We start from the raw sequence: 20837 nt of genomic DNA, 5'->3' as shown, positions 1-20837 counted from the left end.
TTAGCTTGAGATGTAGCTCCATTATTATCTAATATTCTTTACATTTTCATCATCTGTGGCTGTAAAAATGTCTAAAAGCAAAAACATGAAATAAATCAATAACAAAGAACTTTTATCAAAAGTGTGTTTTAATCAAACTCAACAGGTTTCTCTTCTAAAGGTCTTCATCAGAGACAAGAACTACAAACCAACAGAAAATGATGGTTCTGAGCGAACGCTGGAAATCGAGATGACGTTATTCTGGCTTCTAAGCAAAGGGTTACATTGCTGGATCAAGTCGACGAGGAGCTCCTCGCTCCTTCGTCTCTCCTCGTCCACTCTGCAGTGAGGGTGGAGGACAGCAGGGTGGAGGAGAATGGGGGTGAACAGGAAAAGAGATGGAACTTCGTTCATGTTCTCCTCCTCTGAAGTGTGAGGACAAAATGGACATTTAAAGATGGAGGGGGCGTTCATCTCTACTCCATGGCCTCCTGGTTCTCCTGGTCGGCGCCGATTTCCTCGCTGGCCTCCTTCCCCTCCTTGCTCCTCTTGCTCTTTTTGTGCTTGTGCCTCCGGTGGCTGTCGCCCTCTTCGCTGTCATGCCTCCTACGGCTGCTGCTGCTGATGGAAGGAGAACAACCAAGGTGTGAAGATGGCAGAGGAAGTGAGAGCAGCGTGACAGCAAGAGGACGGCGTGGGAAGAGGGAGAAGGTGAGAGTGGAGTAACGAGGACGGAAACATGGGAAAACAAAGGAGGTGGCATGATGGACAGAATGAAAACAACTGAGGATTACACTTCACAGATTCATCCGTCTTCTGTCAGGTAGAAACTATTTCCTTTCTAACAAATTATTTTGTAAAAAAAAAAAAAAAAAACACCTTTAAATGACTAAACAGGATGAAGACATTGCCCTTTTTCTGCTGCATTTCCAGCGTTCTCTCTCACACAAGATTCTAAGAAAACAGTCAGAACGCCATTTTTTCTCCTCTAAATGTTCCTGCCACAAACAAACCACCATCCAGTCTGGGTAATTCACATAAACATGTTGCTAAAGCAATTCTGATCAACACTTATTAGTAGGGGTGCAAAGGATCACAAAATTAAATAAAAGCCTACAATTAAAAAAAAAATCAAAGCACATATTTAATATAAAGTACTTCAAAACATAAAAACAGACACAAATGTATTGTTACATCAAAATATTTGCTCATAGAGGCCTATTTATAAAAATGAAACTTTAATGACATCCTTGAACTTAAGATATTCCTAATCATAAAAAAATACTCAGGATGCCTCATACAAACAAAAGTGGACTATGAAACATTTTGAAAATATATATAAAAAAACCCAAAAAGTAAGAAAAGCAGTGGATGTTAGACTTCACTGTTGCAGTAAAAGTTCTCCACAATGCGGGGAACCTGGCTGTCCTCATCTTTATATCTTCAAAATAAATAAACCTGATCTCTCTGTTAAAACAAAGACGGTGAGTGTGAATTTGACGTGCAAATTTAATGTGAATGGGCAGATGATTTAAAAGATGCTCACTCGAGGGAGTGATCCAAGGTAAATGTGTGTACTGAACCGTGGCTAATGATTCGTACATGAATCATCCCTATTTTAAAGCCAATCCTCCACAACTTTTCCCATTTTCCCACACTGACAACTGTGAGCTAATTAGCTCAAAACTTATTAGTTCACAATCTTATGACGGCACATCCTGTTTTTTTTAATGACGGAAAGTCTCATCATTTAGATAAACTCACCAGAGTTTAAGACTGTTTAATGCTTTTTCAGGTTTAGTTCAATCAAATTTAAGACTTTTCAAGGATCTGTAGCCACCCTATGAGTGAGTCGAGTGTGGTGGAGATAATCTAGTAGTTTCCCAAAATAAAACTTCCTTCAGAATCAGCTTATAAATAACACAAAAAACTGTGAGTTGTGTTGTTTTTCTTAACTGTCCCACAGACCGGTACCATTTGGAGACCACTGGGTTAAAGCAGTGGAGACGCCTGGGTTCAAGTCTGCAGGATCAGGATGTCTTGAGGAGACGGTTTACCTGCGGGAAGATTTGTGGCGGCCCTCGTCCTTCTCTCTGTGCCGCCTCTCTCGGTGTCTGTCCTCCTTCTCTCGGCTCGCCCGGTCACGGTGGCGCTCTGCGTAAACGCGCTCCTGGTATTCGCGGTAGCGATAGCGCTCCTCGTCGCTACGGCAACAGACAAAAGCAAAAGTCATCATCCCCGTTTCACCCTGGCAGTGAAAAGCAAACAGCCTATTTAAAAGGAACCCAAGAGGATGCTGCAGGTAAATTTAGCACTTTCAGGAAGATGGTCTCCTCTTCCATGACTTTGCGTTTCCTGAAGAGGATCGGGACAGACGCCCGTCTCATGTATCACGCTGTCACATTGCTATAAATACTGAGAGCGGCTCAAATGAGATTCAGCCTGATGGAGGAGGAGCTGGAGAGTGTTCCTCTGACCTGGTGTAGCCCACAGCTGAAGGGCTGTGCTCCCGCTCTCGCTCCCGCTCGTGTGCCCTCTCTCGGGGTCGGTCTCTTTCCTTCTCCCGCTTGTCCTCCCGACGGGGATAATAGTCCCAGGACTTGGTGTTGTCCATCATCACAGGCCACGGCTGAGGTACACCGCCACCCATAGGTGGAGGATAAGCACCTGGAAGGATAGAAGGGAGGAAATGACGTTCAAAAATGATCTGGAACATTTCTCAAATCTTCTTTATTTAAATACTGAAGTCCAGCAGGGGAGGTTGGTCAAAGTTTTACCCTGAGGGAATGGATATGGAGGAACAGAGCGGCCGTCATAACCTCCAGGATGGCCTCTGAAGAAACAAGAGGAAGAAATCACTTCAGAGAGATCCTTCTGAACCTCCATGTTTCTAATAAATCTCAGACATTTACCCCAATAGGTACATTTTTGAAAAAAAAATCCATAGCTGTAAGATCAGAGGAAACTAAATATATACTGAGAAATTTTAAGATGTTTTCAATGTTCTGTTGCAAAAGAGAAAGAAAAAAAACGTTCTATGAGTTTCTTGTGTTTGCATCATTTTATTTTGAAAGGATTGGCTCCTCAACCCTAGAGCACTATCTCCAGGTGATTTTTACCCAAGCAAAAGTATTTACATGATAGCCAATATGTTGCATCTTTCTGAATGTCATGGTGTCTGAGTAAAGTCTCGCATGTCCCAGGAATGGTTGGACCAGAGTCCAAGTTTCCAGTATCATTATTTTTTAAGGAATTTTTTTATTCATAAATTCCTAATTTTTCAGTAATTTTTGAGCATTTCAAAGGTCTTCCTGAGTTTTTATTTTTTATTGTTACATAAAACACAATTGAAAATAAAAGAAAACTAATCTAATTTATCATATTTTGATCTATTTTTCATGACAAATACTTTAATAGTTTGTCGTGTAAGAATTACCCATCAAAAGTGATGGTGTCACTTCTCATAACGAAAGTGTTCTAGGGTTAAAGACCCACTCTAATAAAAAACATTTAATGTGTATTTAACATGTTCTTGTAGTATTTTTCTCATAGGCTAAAAGCTGCACAATCATAATTAAAAGATCACTGGGAACGATTTTCCAATAGAAAAAATATATAGTTGAGACTTTCTAGTCCTCTAAAATAAGCGGTTTGTTTTAATTCATCTCCTGCAAAGATTAGCAAGTTTTTCTAACCATTAAAAAAAATCCAATGCATTTAATGCTCTTTTACTTTTTTTTTCTTTAAATAAAAACTCAAAATTTGAGTTAAAAGGAGGACAGATATTTTGCTTTTCATTCCTTCAGACTCCATGTTTTTCATGAGAACATATTGATCTTAAAGTTGAAATGACACTACTTCTATCTTAAAGGTGGTTTCACAACTTTCACAACTTCAGGTGAGTGTCCACTTGTTACCCGTCCATAGTGGGGATGATAGAAGGAGGAGGGCCACCGGTCGGAGGAGGAAACCCAGGAGGAGGGACAGTAATGGGCAATCCTTAAGACGTGAAAAACAAAGAGGATCCATCAACGCAAAACAACGACGTAAAGATAAAAGAGAAGAAGAAAACTCACTGGGTGGGGGTATGAGTGGAGGTGCAGTGCTGACGTTTGGGGGAGGAGGCAGAAAAGGAGGTGGAGGTATGTTTGGAGGAATTGGTCCAGGAGGGAAGAAGGTGGGAATCTTGGCAGGAGCAGGCTCAGCGTCTGATGTCGAGTGTTCAGAGATCACCTGAGGAGCAGCAGACAGAACAGCAGGTCCAGAGTGAGCAGGTGAAACTCCTACAGGAGAAACATGGAGCGGTTTCTGTGTTTGTGTCATTTTCTGCACCTGGATATTGTTTCCTTCTAGATTGTGTCTGCGCCGTCCTTCAACCCTGCTGATGGTGGCAGTCCCCCCACCGATCACATCTATGGTGCCGCACGATTTCCTAAACATCAAAAATATTTAAAAACAACATATATGACAAGATATGCAACATTACTAACTGAAAGTGTAACATGACGGCACAATGCTGCTTTTCTGCTGGAATTATGCTTAGTTTTGGTTTAATTATTTCAAACATATTACAAAAAAAATTTAAATAGACGGATGTACACACTCACTGCTAACTATAGACAGTCAAGAATGTCTATTTGATATAACGATAAAAATGTTCAAAAGGGAGAATGGCAAAAGCTAAAGCTTAAATCCTGATCTATTTTAGTGAAAACATCTGTAAACAAAATAACATACCGAATATTGTAGCAATATTGTGTTATTTTTCATTTGAAAAGCTTGTTTTCCCACCTTAAATGTGACTCTGTATAAAAATGGTTTTGATTTGATTTGCCTAAAAACAAAGAGTTAAGCTTGTCTAAATAATGTCCTATTTTTCATAATTAATCAGTAGAGTTAAACTGGATAGTATTTGTTTTATGTTCAATTTTATGCTGCATTCACCCCAGACGTGATACGCACGGTTGCCACCTCTCCTTTGACTTATTTGTTGCTACATTATGGAAGACATGGATAATGTTGAGCGAGAGCTTGAGTTCACATGTTTTGGAGAGCTCTAAAGAGCCGCCGACAAAGATGTCACTGTGTCTGGGTTCACTGGGGCGCTCAGGGTGTATCTCACCTTCACCGGGACAGTCTCTGGCAACCCCACGACCCCAGTGGGTTAAGAAAATGGATGAAAGTTTTGAACAAAAATCCCCAAATTGAGCAGTCATACTGGATTTTGTTCCTACCCTTTGAGTCACTGCAAATGTCACGAGTCCAAAGCAGAGTTCCAAATTGTAATAATAATTCTGCAGGACCTTAGATTATGTTTTTTTTTGTTTTTTATTATAACTCGATGCTGCATGAGTTAAATGTAAATGCAGCTTTAGTCCTTAACTTTGAGATATTTTAAAGAGAAAGCAATGTTTTGTCATTTAACTCCCTAAAACTACTTTCAAATGGGAATAAACAACCTCCAGCTTGTTTTAAAGTCACAGAATATTTCCTAAATTCCAGTTTTTGTTCATCTTTCGACTCATCCCTTCAGAGTTCGCCATAGCGCATCAGCTTTTCACAGATTCAAACGGGCAGTTTGGCAGAGTTTTTCCTGACACAACCCCTTTTCCTATATTCTAATAAAAAGAGATTTAAAAAAAGGTGTTACCTGGTGACCTGACTGATGGCAGACTTGTACAGGCTGATTGGAGATGGGAAGTCTGTCTTGGACGTGTGAACGGGTAAGCTGGAGATGTCCTTCTCGTTGCCGGTCCGGCCCTGCTGAACCTGGACACAAACACAACCAGAACACTAAGCCACTCTGACATATAAAAAAGTTTTGTGTTTTCAGCCAATATAGATCAAAGTATTTAACACGGGTTAAATATTTATAAAATTGACAGAAAAACCTGAGTCTTTAATACATGAAGATGAAGAAGAGTAAAAAGGAACAAAAGGAAAATGAAAACAGGAAGATTTAACTGTCCCTGTTGATTCTTAAAAATGTTTAAAAATGCGTCTTTTGGCTGTCTTTGACTAGTTTTAGCCCCCAAAAAACAAAGCAAACCCACAGTAGTTCTCTTTCATAAAAGCCGTTCCCATTTCAGGTTTTGTCTTATTCTCCAAACATTAACAAATTATAATTCACCTTTTATGTCATTGCTTAATGCACTAAAAGGTCAAACAAATTTCCCACTGAGAACAAACAATCATAGATTCTGTAACGGATGTCAGACAAGCCGGGCATCCTGCAGCTTTCAGTTAGATTTATCGCTTTTTTAAGTTTACACACACATTGTGATAAATCTTGTTCAGGCTCTGACATTGTTAGACAAGATGCTTTATAGTCTTGTGTTGCAAGAAGCCGTTGGCTTTAGTTTAACAGGTTGTGGGAGGAAAACCTTGACAGGTCTACAGGAAGAGACTTCTACTATCAAGGAAAGGATGGATGCTTATGTTTTTCTAAAGAAACACCACAAAGCCTTAAATCAACATCTGAGCTGCAGTAAGAAAGGTTGAAACGCTAACTGCACACTATAGACGGATACTTTATGGTCTTCAGTTTAGACAAATATGAAAGAAACTCAGGACTTTAAATATATATATTTTTTAAACTTTCAGCAGGATGAACCGGTTCATAAATATAAAAGTCTGGATTACTTTTGAGCTAAAGCGATGGCATCAGACTCCAGGCCCTAAGCCTCCAGCTGTTTTTTAGGAAAAATCAGCCCAACCTGCTCATGGTTACATGCATGACGTCGGCCCTCGGGGCTCAAAGTTTGGCGCCTGTGGGCTAAAGAAAAGGAGTCTCACGGTGATCTTGCTCGTCACGGATCCGACCGTTGAGACGTCCAAACCCATTCGCAGCCTCTTCTGTTTCTCACAGTATGCCTTCCAGCTGTCCTCGTTGAAGCCGTAGTTGAAATAGTCAGACAGATCCGCTCCTACGGACAGAAAGACGCTTTCAGTGGTTAAACATGATATTTTGACCTTTTTAAGACTGTTATTTATGGAGACATTTAACAAAATTAAATGGCATAGCTGATAGACTATTAATGAGTTTTCATTTAAAATTATGTAAAAACTGATCATTAAGTTGAACATGTTTTATAGTCGTCTTTTTAGACCACATTTGTTCATCTTTTGCATTTACAAACCTGGCTTCCTCCAGGGCTTTTCTTCAAAGGACTCCATGTCCACCTCCAGTACTGGGACGCCATTGATGTTTCCTGGCGCATCCAAATCCACCCCTTTCAGCTTGGCAGACACTGATAACAAACAAAATAAATCTTACTGGGTGCTTACAAAATAAGACACAAGAGCAATTTTATTAAACCTAAATGAAAATTATAATTGCAGCAGAGACACACCCTGACCATAAGGTCTGGAGCCGGACTTGATGTTGAGATTAACAGGTGGAGCGCCGTAAGTCCTGCAACAAAAAGAGATAATTTAATAATCAGGATAAAAAACTGCAGCCCAGTATTTTAATACATGGTGTCTAATGAATTCAGGTTCTGTAAACTTAACCATCACAAATCCATCACTAAAATTCAACTGATGATTGCTCGGTATGCAACACAAGATCATTTGATTTTTAGAACCTGAAAAGAAAAAAAACAAAAAAACAAAAAACATCCGGACCTGACAGGAAACAAGAAACCTGACAGATGAAAAAAAGAAACTAAAAACTGCTTTTTAACGATCTTCATTCTGCCCATGTTTTTATAAAAATCCAGAACCAAAAGTAACATTCTGACACTGGTGGGTTTTCCACAAAAATTCCATTTGATGCCAAAAAAGGTTAAAATTTAGCAAGATAAGAAAAAACAAAATCAAGAAAACCCTTTATCAGAAGTAGAATTTCTTCTTGTAATTAATTAATAAATTCCTTATTTTTAAATGTAGTCTTTAAGAACAACAAGCAAACAGCTTCTCACAAAACATTTACTGCAAACAGCTGTAAATATTTCAACAGGACTCAAACTTACGTGTATTGGGGTGCTCCAGTCTTAATGTCACCGATGGTAACACGGACATCGTCGTCATCGTCATCACTGTCGCTGTCACTGACTACATCCTCACCAGCAGCTTCACCCGGGGTCTGAAGTGTCAGGAATTGGAAAAACAAGAAAACGATTTTAAAGAGGCACAAAAAAAGCCATGTAAAGAAATAAAAAAATGAGGACTACCTCTGAGGCAACTCCATTTCCTGTCGCATGTTCAGGAGCAGCTTCTTCTGCAGGAGCATCTTCAGACGCACTGCAGATTTATTAATTAACTGTTAGACATACTATAAAACTTTTTCTAACAAAAACAAAGGTCTTGGTTTCATCTGTTCTTTCCCTTTTCCACAACAATAATTTATTTTAGGAGATTTAATACTAATTTAACAGTTTAAAGTCAGCTCTGTTCATGCACAATTAGATAACAGATGAATGTTTTCAGAGCTAAAAAGACTCGAGTTTTGATTACATTTATTTTATATTTAAAAGATAATTTAAATATAAGGGTTCACCTTCCTGACATTACTTAAACCAATCAAATTCATACGCCCTAATTTTGCAAACATAAAAAAAGAAAATCTAAATTTTTTTTTTTTTTTTTTAAATGAGGGGTCCCCAACCACCAGGTGAAGAAATAATTAACTATACATGTCTTTTTGGAGTCTCAACAATCTTTTTGTTTTTGAAAAATGTTTTATGTTGAAAAATAACCGGATTCTCTCAGCCACACCTTTGATCACTTGAGCTGTAAAGTTCAGTCAGGGGAGCAAAATGACTACGTCTGAACGATCTTTTATTCTGAAAATCTTTTATCGCCACAGATGATTCCATAGACTGTTCATTTGAACTGGACTAAGTAACCCCTCCTCTTCGCGTTCCAAACAGGAAGTACTCAGTCGTTAAATTAGCTAAAATAACCATTTTTGCTCTGGTACTTTTTAAAAAATATTTTCTTGCTAATACAAGTTTTTTTCTCACAATATTGTTTTGTGTAGTGAGAGCTTTCAAATTATAAACTGGGCAATCAGATGCTTAAATAAAAGCATGTGATGCCCACTGACCCCACCTCGAACATTCAAAAATTTTGACTGACAGATTCTTCTGAGCCCACTTCCAACATGGCAAAGTCCATATCACGGAAAAATGGTGAGTGAATTGACTTCGGCATTTTCTATAGGTGACGTCACACTCACTATGTCCAGTTCTCTCTTATACAGTCAATGGGTTTTTTCTCATATACCAGGGGTGTCAAACTCAATCACCCAGGGGGCCAAAATCCAAAATAAACCTTAGGTTATGGGCCGAACAAGATAAACATTTAACACTATAAAATGAAATTTTTATAACTTTAAAAATGTAACATTTTAACATAAGTATGAATAAAAACAGGCAGGAATGTTATTCCATAATAAGTACACTTTACAACATTTTACTACCCATAAAAGTATATTTCTCAAAATTATACAAGTTACAAATGAGCGCAAGATAACAGCGGGCCATTAATAACTATCAAGTAAAATAATCCGGAGAGCGGGATATTGTTACCCAAAGGGCCAGAACCGGCCCCCGGGCCTTGACTTTGACATGCATCATACACCAAGCCTGTTTGCATAATATTCATAGCCTCTATTAAAGACCAGCATCCAAAGTAACGAACACCTGTTAAACGCAGTGGATATTGCAGACCGGACACTTTGGGCTATATGCACGACCTACTTCCGCATTCAGCACGACTGCTCAGTTGTTTCCGGTCGGAGCAGTAGGCTATTGTTTATGTGGAAATAGCAGAGTATTTGGACTTTAAAAGATGTCTTTTGGAGCTAACAAGAGTCACTATAAATGATGTTAGCCGCATTGTTTGTTTTTCTAGTAAAATACTATAAAATAAAAATGCAAAAAGGATTTAAATTGTATTCGTCGACCTACATAGCAAACTTCGAAGGTAACTTGCTAATGTTTTAAGCGCATTTTTACGTGCAACAAGCTCTAAAACTGATGGACATTCATGTTGGCGACACGTTATAGGTGCAGGCAAGATGCAGATCGCTGCATTGTTTCATGTATTTTATGTGAATCCAAAGCTAAACATCGCAGTATTTAATGAAGTTCAGTTAGCTGTCATGCAAATAGAGGGCGAAGCGCTGCAGCAGCTACGGCTGTGATCAGGAACTATTGGAGCATAAACCCGAACTAGAATCGTAATCCTAACCTTAACCTTTCCTCAGGGTCCGTGCAGCCAAGAAAAAAAAAACTTCAGAACTGACTACAGTATTTATAAATTACTTGTGAATACCGTTGTCATTTTTCATTTAGGCTAATGCTAGCTCGCATGAAAGACATGTCTGATTATCGCTGTCTTTATCTTTGAACTGTTAGTTGTGTTTCAGTTACTCCACAGCCGAGGGTTTCTAAGCTTGTATAAATATAATTTTCAGTGTCAGGTAGAAGCAATCCGAGACAGAGTCTCAACAGAGGCGAGGTTATCGTTAGCGCACGCTGTTATCACTCAATGAAGAAGGCAGAGGCAGCTCATCATCAGCTGAGAGTACGACCAGTAATCCGAAAGTCATTTCAAAGTTCGTTTACACATAAAAGGTTCTTTTATGAAAACAGGTTTTAAATGTTCTAACAGAGCTACGTTTCATCCCAAGATCATACAGTACATAATAGTGTTTTGTGAGCATGGGGTGTCTGTTTCAGAAAGACGAACTTTACCTTTTTGTATGCCATTGTGTATTAACAATCATAAACTATCATGAGAAATAATACAAAGTACACAGAGATTTGCCAAGTCCACGCATATAGTTAGCCACAGTTGGAAGAGAGTAAGCAGTCTTATTCGAAACTGGAAATCCGTTACACACCTCCGTCTCCGTGCATAGAGTCCATTGGAAGATTTACGGTATTGTGCACTAAAAATGCAAGTGTTTTGCTGATCACTTCTAAATTAGTGAAAACTGCTCGTTTTTGTGGGTTGGGAAGGGATTGGTGCTCAGAGCGCAGGTTTTTAGAGGAATACTCACAAATGTGTCAATGGATCAAAATATTGCTTTGAGGTTGTTTATAGTGAGGGATGAACATTACAATACACTTAGAAGTTCAAAAGGTTGATTTTGCACAGCATAGGCCCTTAAAATATTTAGAATGTTCTTTCATTACAGTCTATATTATTGAAGTTTAAAGAGTGCCTTCTAAGGATAATAAAAAAAACAACACAAGCTGTGTCAAGTTCAAAAAAGTGGGACTAAACTTGGCTCCCAAATTGCAAAGGGGTTTATAGTCCAGTGTTAAAATTTGTTTTAAAACTGGGTAAAACACTGAATCTCACATTGCCTTCAACTGTAAACACCCTGAAAATGGTTTCATATAAAAGCTTCTGCTTAAGGACTAAATGTAAACACTATTTTTGTTGGGAAAAATTCCCCAAATTATCAAAAATGTCTGGTTTATATTAATATTAAGTAATATATTAGTTTCTAGTCGTAAATATTCAGTGGTTATTGAGTTTTACCTGACATCTGTGTTTATTTTTGCTGCTTCTTCATCCTCCTCTTTGGTCTCGGACTCATCTGAAAAAAACATTTATCAACACGTGAACATGTAGGGCTGTATATGATTGGTCAGCCATAAAAATAGTTAGCAGAAATATAAAGAATGTCAAACTTATGTGGAAAATACATTCAAACAGATTTATTTTAATGTATTTTTTTTATCATCTTTCTGCTTCAGGCCAAAGCGGAGATTGCTAAGCTAGCTACCCAGCTACTAGCACAGCGCACTTTTCTGTGAAGCTGGCGGCTTTGTATTTCGGTTTAATTCGACAATAAACCAACTAATTATTTTATTGTTGTCATTTATGTCAATCAGTTTAAGCGACACTTGCATATCCTTGCACTTTGTTTTACCTCCATACAGCCATTCCTCCTCTTCGTCCCCGGCGCTAGCATCGGTGGTGGTCGTTTTGTCCGCCTCCTCCGCAGACATGTTCGCCGAACACCAAAAAGCTAAACGTATCAACAACTACCAATAAAACGTACCACAAAGGACTATTACAATTTACCACTTTTTTAGGCAGCTACTTTTTTAATATACGCATGAATTGAGTTCTTTTGGATCCATTTAGACGACTGCGGATCGTGAACCCGGAAGTGACTCTGGAGAGTGTCCTGCAGTAACGGGGGAGACTGGAAGCAGAGCGCCCCCAGCCGGAGGGGAGGAATAAGCGTCCTGTGTTATGTTTATGTGGAGAAAGGAGGTGTTTTGAAGTGAAGCCTAAATATCATATTATCACCGTCTGGCCTGATTTTTAGCCCCCACACTTTTCAGAACTTGAAGTTTACAGAAACTATCACTTGTACTTTTTAAACATTTAATAGTACTAACTTACATAGAACTAGATAAGAGACAAAAACACTTTTAGTCCCATGATTGTACACATTCATAGACTTATGGCGGCTCTTTGGGTAATTCATAGGACATAATTGTGACTCACATTTTTTGTACTGGGTGCATCTGCTTGTTTATTGAGTTTTACCTATTATTTTCTTTGTGACTGACTGCTGACCTATCCAGGCTTGGATAGGCTCTAGCAACTCCCGCCACCCCGAAAAGGATTTCAAAAATGGATTATGCCGACTACGTGTAACAGCATTTACATGACTTTCTTGTATCATGGCTGTGTTACTATATTTAAAGAATGACTTTTCAGAAAGTGGAGGGGACAAGGATAAAAAGATTAATTTATCATATTCTAACATAAATAATAACAACAAAAAGAGGTTTAAAATTGAGTTTTATGAGAGCAACTTCCACTCATGATCTTGTTGAGTTTTGGGGATCCAAGTGACTCTTAGTATCAAGAGCAAAAAAACTCACATTATTTTTCATTCAATTAAAATGAAAAAAATCACTTTGGCAAAGTTTTGTTTTCTGGAAATACACATTTCTTAAAAAAGTTCTTATTTTATTTATAATTTATAAATAGTTATAATATATTTATTATTGTTCCCACTTCCTTGCTACTTCAACCACTTTATGGCATCAAGAAGCATCTGTGTACTTTCAAGATTCCCACTATGTTTGCTAATGTAAAGAGGACTGTTAATGCATTTATGGCCAGTTGGCTTCTTTAGGTTTTCAGCAAATGAGCATAAATGCCTGGATTCTTTCACTCTCCCTTCCCCTCTTTCTGCCACCACTTACTCAATGCAGCGCTCACACAGAGAGTCATGCACACATGTACCGATCGGCCTGCGATAAAAAAAATCACAAGGAGGCATTCTGTGGTCCTCACTTTTTCAGGGTTGGGGGGAGAAAGGTGGTAACATCATAGTTGTAGCTGTATTGATTTTCCTCATCTACGTGAGCCAGAGCTAAATATCACAAGCATCTGGTGTATCAAATCATACGTGAGTTACGTGTGGCTCTCTAAACACAGTTAAGCACACACACATGCACGTACACTCAAGAGGGCGTTAGAAAGGGATCCTAATGGTCTCTCTGTTAAACTGATAATAGAAATTGCATTTATTTTACTCACTCAAACCTTTCTGCTCTCTAGTTTCTCACACTGGTTTCTATTTTTGCTTTTGTTCTTCCTTCATCTCTGCTCTTTTTTCCATTCTTATCTTTTAAAAATCACATCTTTTAGCCATTTTTTATTTTTTAAGCTGATGTGCTGTGTTATATCAACAGTGGATTTGGTTCATGGCTGTCATGTGACTTTCTGTAGTCGGAGTTGTGTTTTTGAAGTATTTTGTGTGTATTAATTCAGTGTGCGAGCATTTGCGTATGTTCCAGCGAGCCCCGCAGTCGTTTGGCAGGAGCTTCCTGGTTGACGGGAGTGTAGGAGGGAGTGTATTGATGTGACCTCCTCAGGATGTGTGGCAGCTTCACCACAAGCATTTACACGCATCAAAACTGCTTTTCTGGTAGAAAGCCCCTGAAGAAGATTCTCCACAAAAAAATGTCCAGAGACAACGGCAGGACTTGAAGACCCGCTCAGGATAAACATTTTTGGTGTTTTTATCATGTTGTTGCATTTTTATGATGATGGAAGACACATCTTAAGAAAAATAAGCTAAAAACTGCTTTTCTGGGTATTTATTTATTATAATCATTTTGAGGGGGAAAGACAAAAAATACAGTTTGAAAAAGAGCTCAGTTGTGACTGGATTGGCCACAAACTCCCATCTCTCAGCGATGAAGAGGGGGAAACGACCTAGGGGAATTTTTAAGAAACCATGACCTAAAAAAGGATTTTTTTTTTCGGCTAAAAACATAATAATCATAATTAAAATTCCACTAGTAACATAAAAAAAGATCAAAAGATGATCAGAGTGGGACTTTAAGAACATGCAAGTGGATGTAGAGCATCATTTATTTATTTTTTTTTTCAATAATTCATTGCAATTTGTGTTAAATGTCTTCACAATAAAATGTGGTGGAAATCTTTTCTGTATCTGGTAAAATTGGGATCAGGTAACCTTCTGTTAAAGAGACAATAAAAACATTTAGCAGATATTAGATTATTTTAGTTGGACGCTAAAATAAATTATTTTGGTTTACTTGAAGCTGCAGTAATTCCATTGGACCATGCTAAAAAATGTACATTCTTTTTTTTAACCAATTTCTTTGAGTCTTTACATTTTTCATTGCCAGTTTTAACAGTGGCAATAAATAATTCAGCATGAATTATTCTTATTTAACCTTTTGTGTGTTTTTACTTTGTTTTGCTATTAGTTTAGAATTTAGCAAAAACCTCAAATATTTTAGCACATATTTTCATTCTTTTAACACTCCATAAAGTCATTTTTTTTACCTTCGTTGCAATCTGAAATATTTAACTTTACAGTGTTGTTGTATCCAGTTTTGCTATTATGTGTGATTGTTGGTCAGATGGTTGTAGTTACGTCACCTGGCCACTAGATGGTGTAGGCCGGGACATGAGGGTGAGGTGTGTTTATGAGAGCTCAGGTGTGCACGAGGGGAATTCACATGAATTTTTAATGGTTATTGAGTTTCTGTTTTACTTGCTTGTAAATGAGGCTGTAAACTTTTGAATTGATGTTTGAGCTCATTTTAAAACCTCAGATTTTAAGATGGTAAGCTAATAAAGCCATAAAACAATTAGTCTATACAAAAATTGAGGTAGTATTTTGAATTTTACTTTTTTATATACTATGTATATTTTATATTATAAGGGTAAAACTTTCCAATTTAATTTGAAGAAGTATTCAGTTTCAATACACAATCTATAGTAGACTTTTTATCCTTACAGTCAAGTAAGCCTAATGAAATAAACTTCAACTGTACCACTTTTTGTTAAGGGATGACAAGTTGGAAAATTCCCTTATTTGTGTCTTCAAAGGATAGTTTTCTACTACAAGTGTTTTTTCATTTAACACTCAAGTAAGGCCTGAAGGAAAATGTCTTCAGCTGCAACGTTGATGCAAATCAGTGAGTCACAAAGCAACAGCTCATAGGATATAGTTATGTATGCAAAACAACCAGGAGAAAAAACTGACATCAAAGAGCCCCTGAAGATGATCACTTTCCATTCTAATACAAGTTTTGAACTTTGCTTTTTAAATTCAACATCCAGCACGTTTTTTGATCCGATAATTACAACCAGTATGAAACTATTTCTCTAAAGCTTCATTCACATCAGCCGAGTGTGTTCAAGCAACAACTTAAAATAAAAAGTCTAAACAAACTGGGTTTTGGCCTTCCACCTTCAAAACTTTTGCGTTCATACATAACTATACAAGTTTTTGGACTCTATGTACAGTACGTGTGACTGCTAAACGCAAATGGCAAGTTAAATCAGGTTGACCAATCAGGGACTTTGATGGATGACGTCCCTTTAATTTAAGGAAGTGCCAACTGTCTGAAAATTGATCATGGATTTGTAACTGGATTTCTATGACAGTAAGTTTTTCATTTATTGGAATAAAGCAGTGACAGAAAAAGTCTGGAGCAAGACAAGGTGGAAAAATGCTAGTAAACAGTAGGAAAAAAAAGAAGAAGAAGCCTCTTCCTGGTTGTCTAGTGTGAACGTTCTTAAACGTGCGTCACATGCCGTGTGTGTATAAAGATAAATCCAAACTACATCATCAAAAATCCATGAGGTTTATTAACAAAGGTGATTATTACAGAAACAGGTTTCAGTCATTACTGCCTCTTAGATCCATCCATCCATCCACCCATCCATCTTCTTGACCGCTTCCTCCCCTTCGGGGTCGCGGGGCTGCCGGAGCCTATCCCGGCTACTGAAGGGCGAAGGCGGGGTACACCCTGGACAGGTCGCCAGTCTGTCGCAGGGCGCCTCTTGGATCTTAAGCTCTAATTAATGTTGATTTATTTGTCCAAATAATCCCATCGGTTCTACCCAATGATGACTTTTACTGCTCCAACAAGAACTTTTTCCATCTGTTTGCATCAATAAAAAATATATACCATTTATTTATGTATTCTATTTTGTCCGAGCACAACTTGACCTTTTTCTAAAGCATGCTTTTATTTTCTAAGGCTCTCTAAATCGTTCACATTTTCTTCCTCCTGTCTCATTGTTTTGTGCCATTCTCCTTCTAAAGTAGACTGTTTGTCTTTATATGTTCTCGCCTTCACCCTGTGTGCCACCCTGTCTACTGCTGGATCCACCCCCCAGTGCATCCCTCCCTCCCTCCTTACGGTGGATTAGGGCAGCTTACAGCCTAGTCGATGCTAATCAGGTTTATCCAGACAGAGGGCGATCATTGGACTATCAGTAATTACACACGCCGATATTAGCTTCCACACATATGTGTGCTGGCAATATTTCAATCCACATCATCTCTGTGGATCAAACATAGGGTTATCTCTGCAGTGCGATGCTGCCGCAGCTTATGGAGGCATTTTCTGCACCTTTTGTTTTACAACACAAAGATCCATCTGCTGCAAGACAAAACAAGCCAGTCCCTCACAGCGGGAGATAATTGTTGCAAATGGAGTGAAGACATCTTTATAATGGAGTTTAATGTAGATTTGAAAACTTGAAATGAGTGGTTTTCATTTAATTTTTTTTAGCATTGAACATCAGTGCGAGAAAAGTGTTCTTTTGAGAGCTTTTTTCATTTTATGAAAAAGTGTTCTCACTGTCAACACTCTTAAAACCTTGAGGTCAGCTTTTGTTTTTTAACAACTTAATTACCCTTTGAAGACATAAAACAAGCAGTTTGGTATTTCCGCACTAACATCCCAAATCTACAGAGCCCTGAACATGGATTGGAAAATTTGAAGAAACAATTTATTTAGTATTTTGTGTGCACAAATTGCCATTTTGTAGCCTTAAATTAGAATTGCATTTTAAACATTTCAAAATATTTGACTTTAATCGTGTTTTTATGGTTTTCTTACATTCTTTGTATGTCACCTTGAACCAACCTTGGTTTGGAGTTGGTGCTTTAGAAATCACTTCAAATGAATGAAAATGATTGTCAAACTCTGCTGTGCAGAAACGTGAACAGATTTCAAGATTTTTAAATAATTTTTGTCTTTTCGTTTAAAGTTTGTGTTCTCCTCCAGCACAGATGTATGATATCTGTAACACAATAATAAAATAAAATGCAAAACAACATCAGACATAAGTCATGGATGATCCAAAAGCCATATTCCCCTGTGTGAAATAAATGTAAATGTAACTGTAATATTTTATTTGTCTAAAGAAGCTCCATATGTTCTTAAACGTCTATATCAATTCATTTGGAGGTGTGAGGACATTCAGATGGAACATTTGTGCTTTTACATTTTTGCAAATATCTCAATGATAATGGTCCTTCTTTTGCATTGGGGATTGTAAATGATAATTTCATGGAATTAATAAAAATGTCTTCCATTTTCTGTCTATAAATCATTAAAGTCCAACACCAGTTACATCTTGATCTATTTTAGAAGTGCCCCCAAGTGTTCTTTAAATTATGATTATACTGTTTATTTAACCAAAAAAAATAAAAAAAAAAGTATTTTCTAGGACATAGTTTCTGCAGATCGGCAGGAGTTCATTTTAAATTTGCGTCAGAGTTGTGGGGGGAACTGTTGGCAGTAAGCATCCTATACTCATTTCCCATCATCCTTCTGTTTACATTCTCTCTCCCACTAGCTTACAGCCCCTCACAACCCCAACATAACATTACCAGTGCAGCAAAAGGGGGGAGCAATAACGGAGCTATCCAGATAACAGTTTAGAGCCAGATGTCCGCTGATCTATTTGACAAGTGGGTGCTAAAGAATAGTGAGCTTATGTAGTAGTTTCTGTCATTTTTTATGTCATTTTTTCTATTATTTTTGCCTCTGCTACTGATTCACAACATTTTGAATAAAGAAATACTCAATAATTCTCCACAACTTTCACAGGAGCGAGTCCTAAAAGAACTGAGAACAAAAGTCTGAACCAAAACATATTTTTTAAAGACCTATGATTGACATGCAAGAGATCGGTTTCATGCTTTTTCCTCACATTGAGTCTGATATGTTCAGCTGGTCAGATCTGAAATGACAAGCACCACAACTGAACCACAGATGGACACTTAACAACCCCACAGTCAATGAAAACATTCCTCCTGCTCGGGGCTGCATTAAAGAGCAGAGAAGGACAAATGGGCCCTGATATCAAGTTTATAACGCCATATCAGCAAACCGAAAGAGCTGAGAAAAAAATAATGTGCTTAGCTTGGAGAAAAATCCTCCAAAGAAAAAATGATGAGGAGTTGCTTCCATCTGATTCCTGACTGTGTGTGACTGTGTGCCAATTCTCTTGTGTGGAAAAACCCATCCCTGACTGAGGGTGTGAAGAAAACTCCATCTGTAGGTGATTGAGTTAGGAATTGAGTGTGCTGAGGAGGAAAAAAGGAGGAGCAGGAGAAAGGGAGGAAGGTGAAAGAGAGCAGAAAAAAGGGGGAAGAATCAAGGAGAAGAAGGAATGCGACTCATTGCGTAATCTAATCTAAGTGGCTATTTTTCTTGTATAAAACCAATACTGCCCTCTGTCAGGACGCTGTCCTCATCTGTCTAAAAGCACCGAGTGAGTCACCCTGGAGACACACACACAGTCACAGTGAGTCAGCCCAGATCTGCTATAGACGCTCACCTCAATTATGAATAATGTAATAGGAAAGACATATAAACTGCTCAAATGACAGCAGACAGAATGATGCTAATGAACACGCACACACAAAGCGCTCAGTGGTCATCATGGGGGCATCTTCATGGAGCATATGGACAGCTGGCAGGTGAACAGGTGCATTGTACTTTGACACCTTGAAGTCCAGGCTTTCTTTGTCTGAAGCCCCAATGTTGTTCAGAGGGTCTGCAGCCACACCTAAAACAAACGTGTGAAACTACTGGCCTCATGTCTGACTGCCTAAAGACCCACTTCAATGAAAATGGAGTTTTCAACATGTTTTTGTTGCATTTTTTTTGCACTATAGAGAAAATCTGATTTCTAAGTATTTCTTTATTCAAGTAAATCACTTGTAGACGACTAGATCACGTACGTCTTTGTTTTCCTGTAACAAAGACGTACTGCTGGACAGCTCTAATATAGCTCGCCATTAATGTAATGTTATGTTGAGGTTCCAAGGAGCCGTATGCTAGTGGGAGAGCACATAAACAGATGGATGAAGGGAAGTGGGGGCGGGCTTATGCTGCGCAAACAGTCCTGCCCACAACTCAGAAGTAAGTTTCGAATGAACTGTTACTCTGCAGAAACTATGTCCTTAAAAACATCAGTTTTGATCATAATTAAAAGACCACAGAGAACTTTTTTACAATAGATCAAAAGATTTGATTGAAGTGGGACTTCAACACCTGAAGGCGTCATACCTGGTGTACTGAATTACTAAAGAGGGAATGATCACACACTCACTTCCAACTGAAAACCAAAGCTTTGGCTCCTTGAAATCTGAGCCAGACAGGCTGAATAGACAGTTGCTCCATTTGTCAGCAGCACCACGGAGCAAACAGTTGATCTTTGAGATTAAAATAAGAAAAAGAAAACAGTGCAAGGGTCAGAAACACATGAAATGATTTGCCTTCCAGGTCCTCTTTTACCAGAGCAGTTTTTACTTTTGTAGATAATTCCTAAAAGATAGAAAAACAGAGATGGTCTTCCAAATTCATGTTTTATCTTCTTCTTTTTTTGGCCTTACTCTATCATCATGTGCTGAGAAAGGCAAGAACAGCTGCAGGGCAATGCAAAGTGCTTCATGTGGGAACCCAAAAATCTCAGCGTGTTTTTTTGATTCCTATGAAGTAGGAAGAAGGCCAGAAAAGTGTGCACAACAATACAAAATAAAAATATATATAGTAAAATAAGCATGAATCAATTGTAAAATATTCTTGCCTTTATATATATATATATATATATATATATATATATATATATATATATATATATATATATATATATATATATATGACTGTATTAGAACACATGCAATAATGAAAAAATAAGAACATTTGTAATTTGGTAGATGTAAATGAATGAATAAACAGCTGTGACCTTGACTTGCTAATAAATTGTGTGAACCTCAGATCATTTTGATGGATTATCCTTAAATTTTATGATTTCAGATTTGAATTGCGCTCACTGTTTGGACTTTATGATGCAAATCAACAATTCTTTGATTATGTGATCTTTCAGAAGTCCATTAAGTCCAAGAATAACCAAAGTGATTATAACCAGTAGACCAACTACTAAAAATGATGGTCAAAATAATGGTCAGAAATGTGTTTCACTGATTTGCACAGGTGGTTTGGCAGAAATGTTTATGCCGAATTCCCTTTCTGACAAAACCCTGTGTTTTATTCAGGCTGGGGACCGGCACAGGGAAA

The 20837-nt window shown here is 37.9% G+C and overlaps 1 protein-coding gene across 3 annotated transcripts; it reads right to left on the bottom strand.

Annotated features, from left to right (window-relative positions):
- Window positions 1-109: 109 nt before the first annotated feature.
- Window positions 110-12175, bottom strand: fip1l1b (FIP1 like 1b (S. cerevisiae)). 3 transcript variants are annotated; one of them, XM_024290124.2, is made up of 15 exons: window positions 11873-12175; window positions 11479-11536; window positions 8154-8223; window positions 7953-8065; window positions 7332-7393; window positions 7119-7229; window positions 6775-6905; window positions 5630-5748; window positions 4312-4411; window positions 4056-4212; window positions 3897-3978; window positions 2757-2812; window positions 2457-2646; window positions 2037-2183; window positions 110-600 (listed from the first exon to the last, which is right to left on the bottom strand). In XM_024290124.2, the coding sequence occupies exons 1-15, from the start codon at window positions 11949-11951 to the stop codon at window positions 456-458; spliced, it is 1620 nt and encodes a 539-aa protein (XP_024145892.1). In that variant the 5' UTR covers window positions 11952-12175; the 3' UTR covers window positions 110-455. The 3 variants fall into 3 exon arrangements, with proteins under 3 accessions (XP_024145892.1, XP_024145893.1, XP_024145894.1); XM_024290125.2 differs by having other exon boundaries at window positions 110-597; XM_024290126.2 differs by having other exon boundaries at window positions 7338-7393.
- Between the last annotated feature and the right edge of the window lie 8662 nt (window positions 12176-20837).

The sequence above is a fragment of the Oryzias melastigma genome, linkage group LG1 (genome assembly GCF_002922805.2).
Source record: "Oryzias melastigma strain HK-1 linkage group LG1, ASM292280v2, whole genome shotgun sequence".
Taxonomy (NCBI): domain Eukaryota; kingdom Metazoa; phylum Chordata; class Actinopteri; order Beloniformes; family Adrianichthyidae; genus Oryzias; species Oryzias melastigma.
The sequence above is the reverse complement of the archived record's forward strand: the minus strand, read 5'-3'. Positions and strand labels throughout refer to the sequence as shown.

Excerpts from the sequence above, each read along its gene's own strand:
- fip1l1b (XM_024290124.2), bottom strand. The coding sequence starts at position 11,951 with ATGTCTGCGGAGGAGGCGGACAAAACGACCACCACCGATGCTAGCGCC. Across the intron at positions 11,537-11,872 it reads GGAGGAATGGCTGTATGGAG|ATGAGTCCGAGACCAAAGAG; the intron begins GTAAAACAAAGT and ends TGTTTTTTTCAG. Across the intron at positions 601-2,036 it reads CGCCACAAATCTTCCCGCAG|CAGCAGCAGCCGTAGGAGGC; the intron begins GTAAACCGTCTC and ends TCCTTCCATCAG.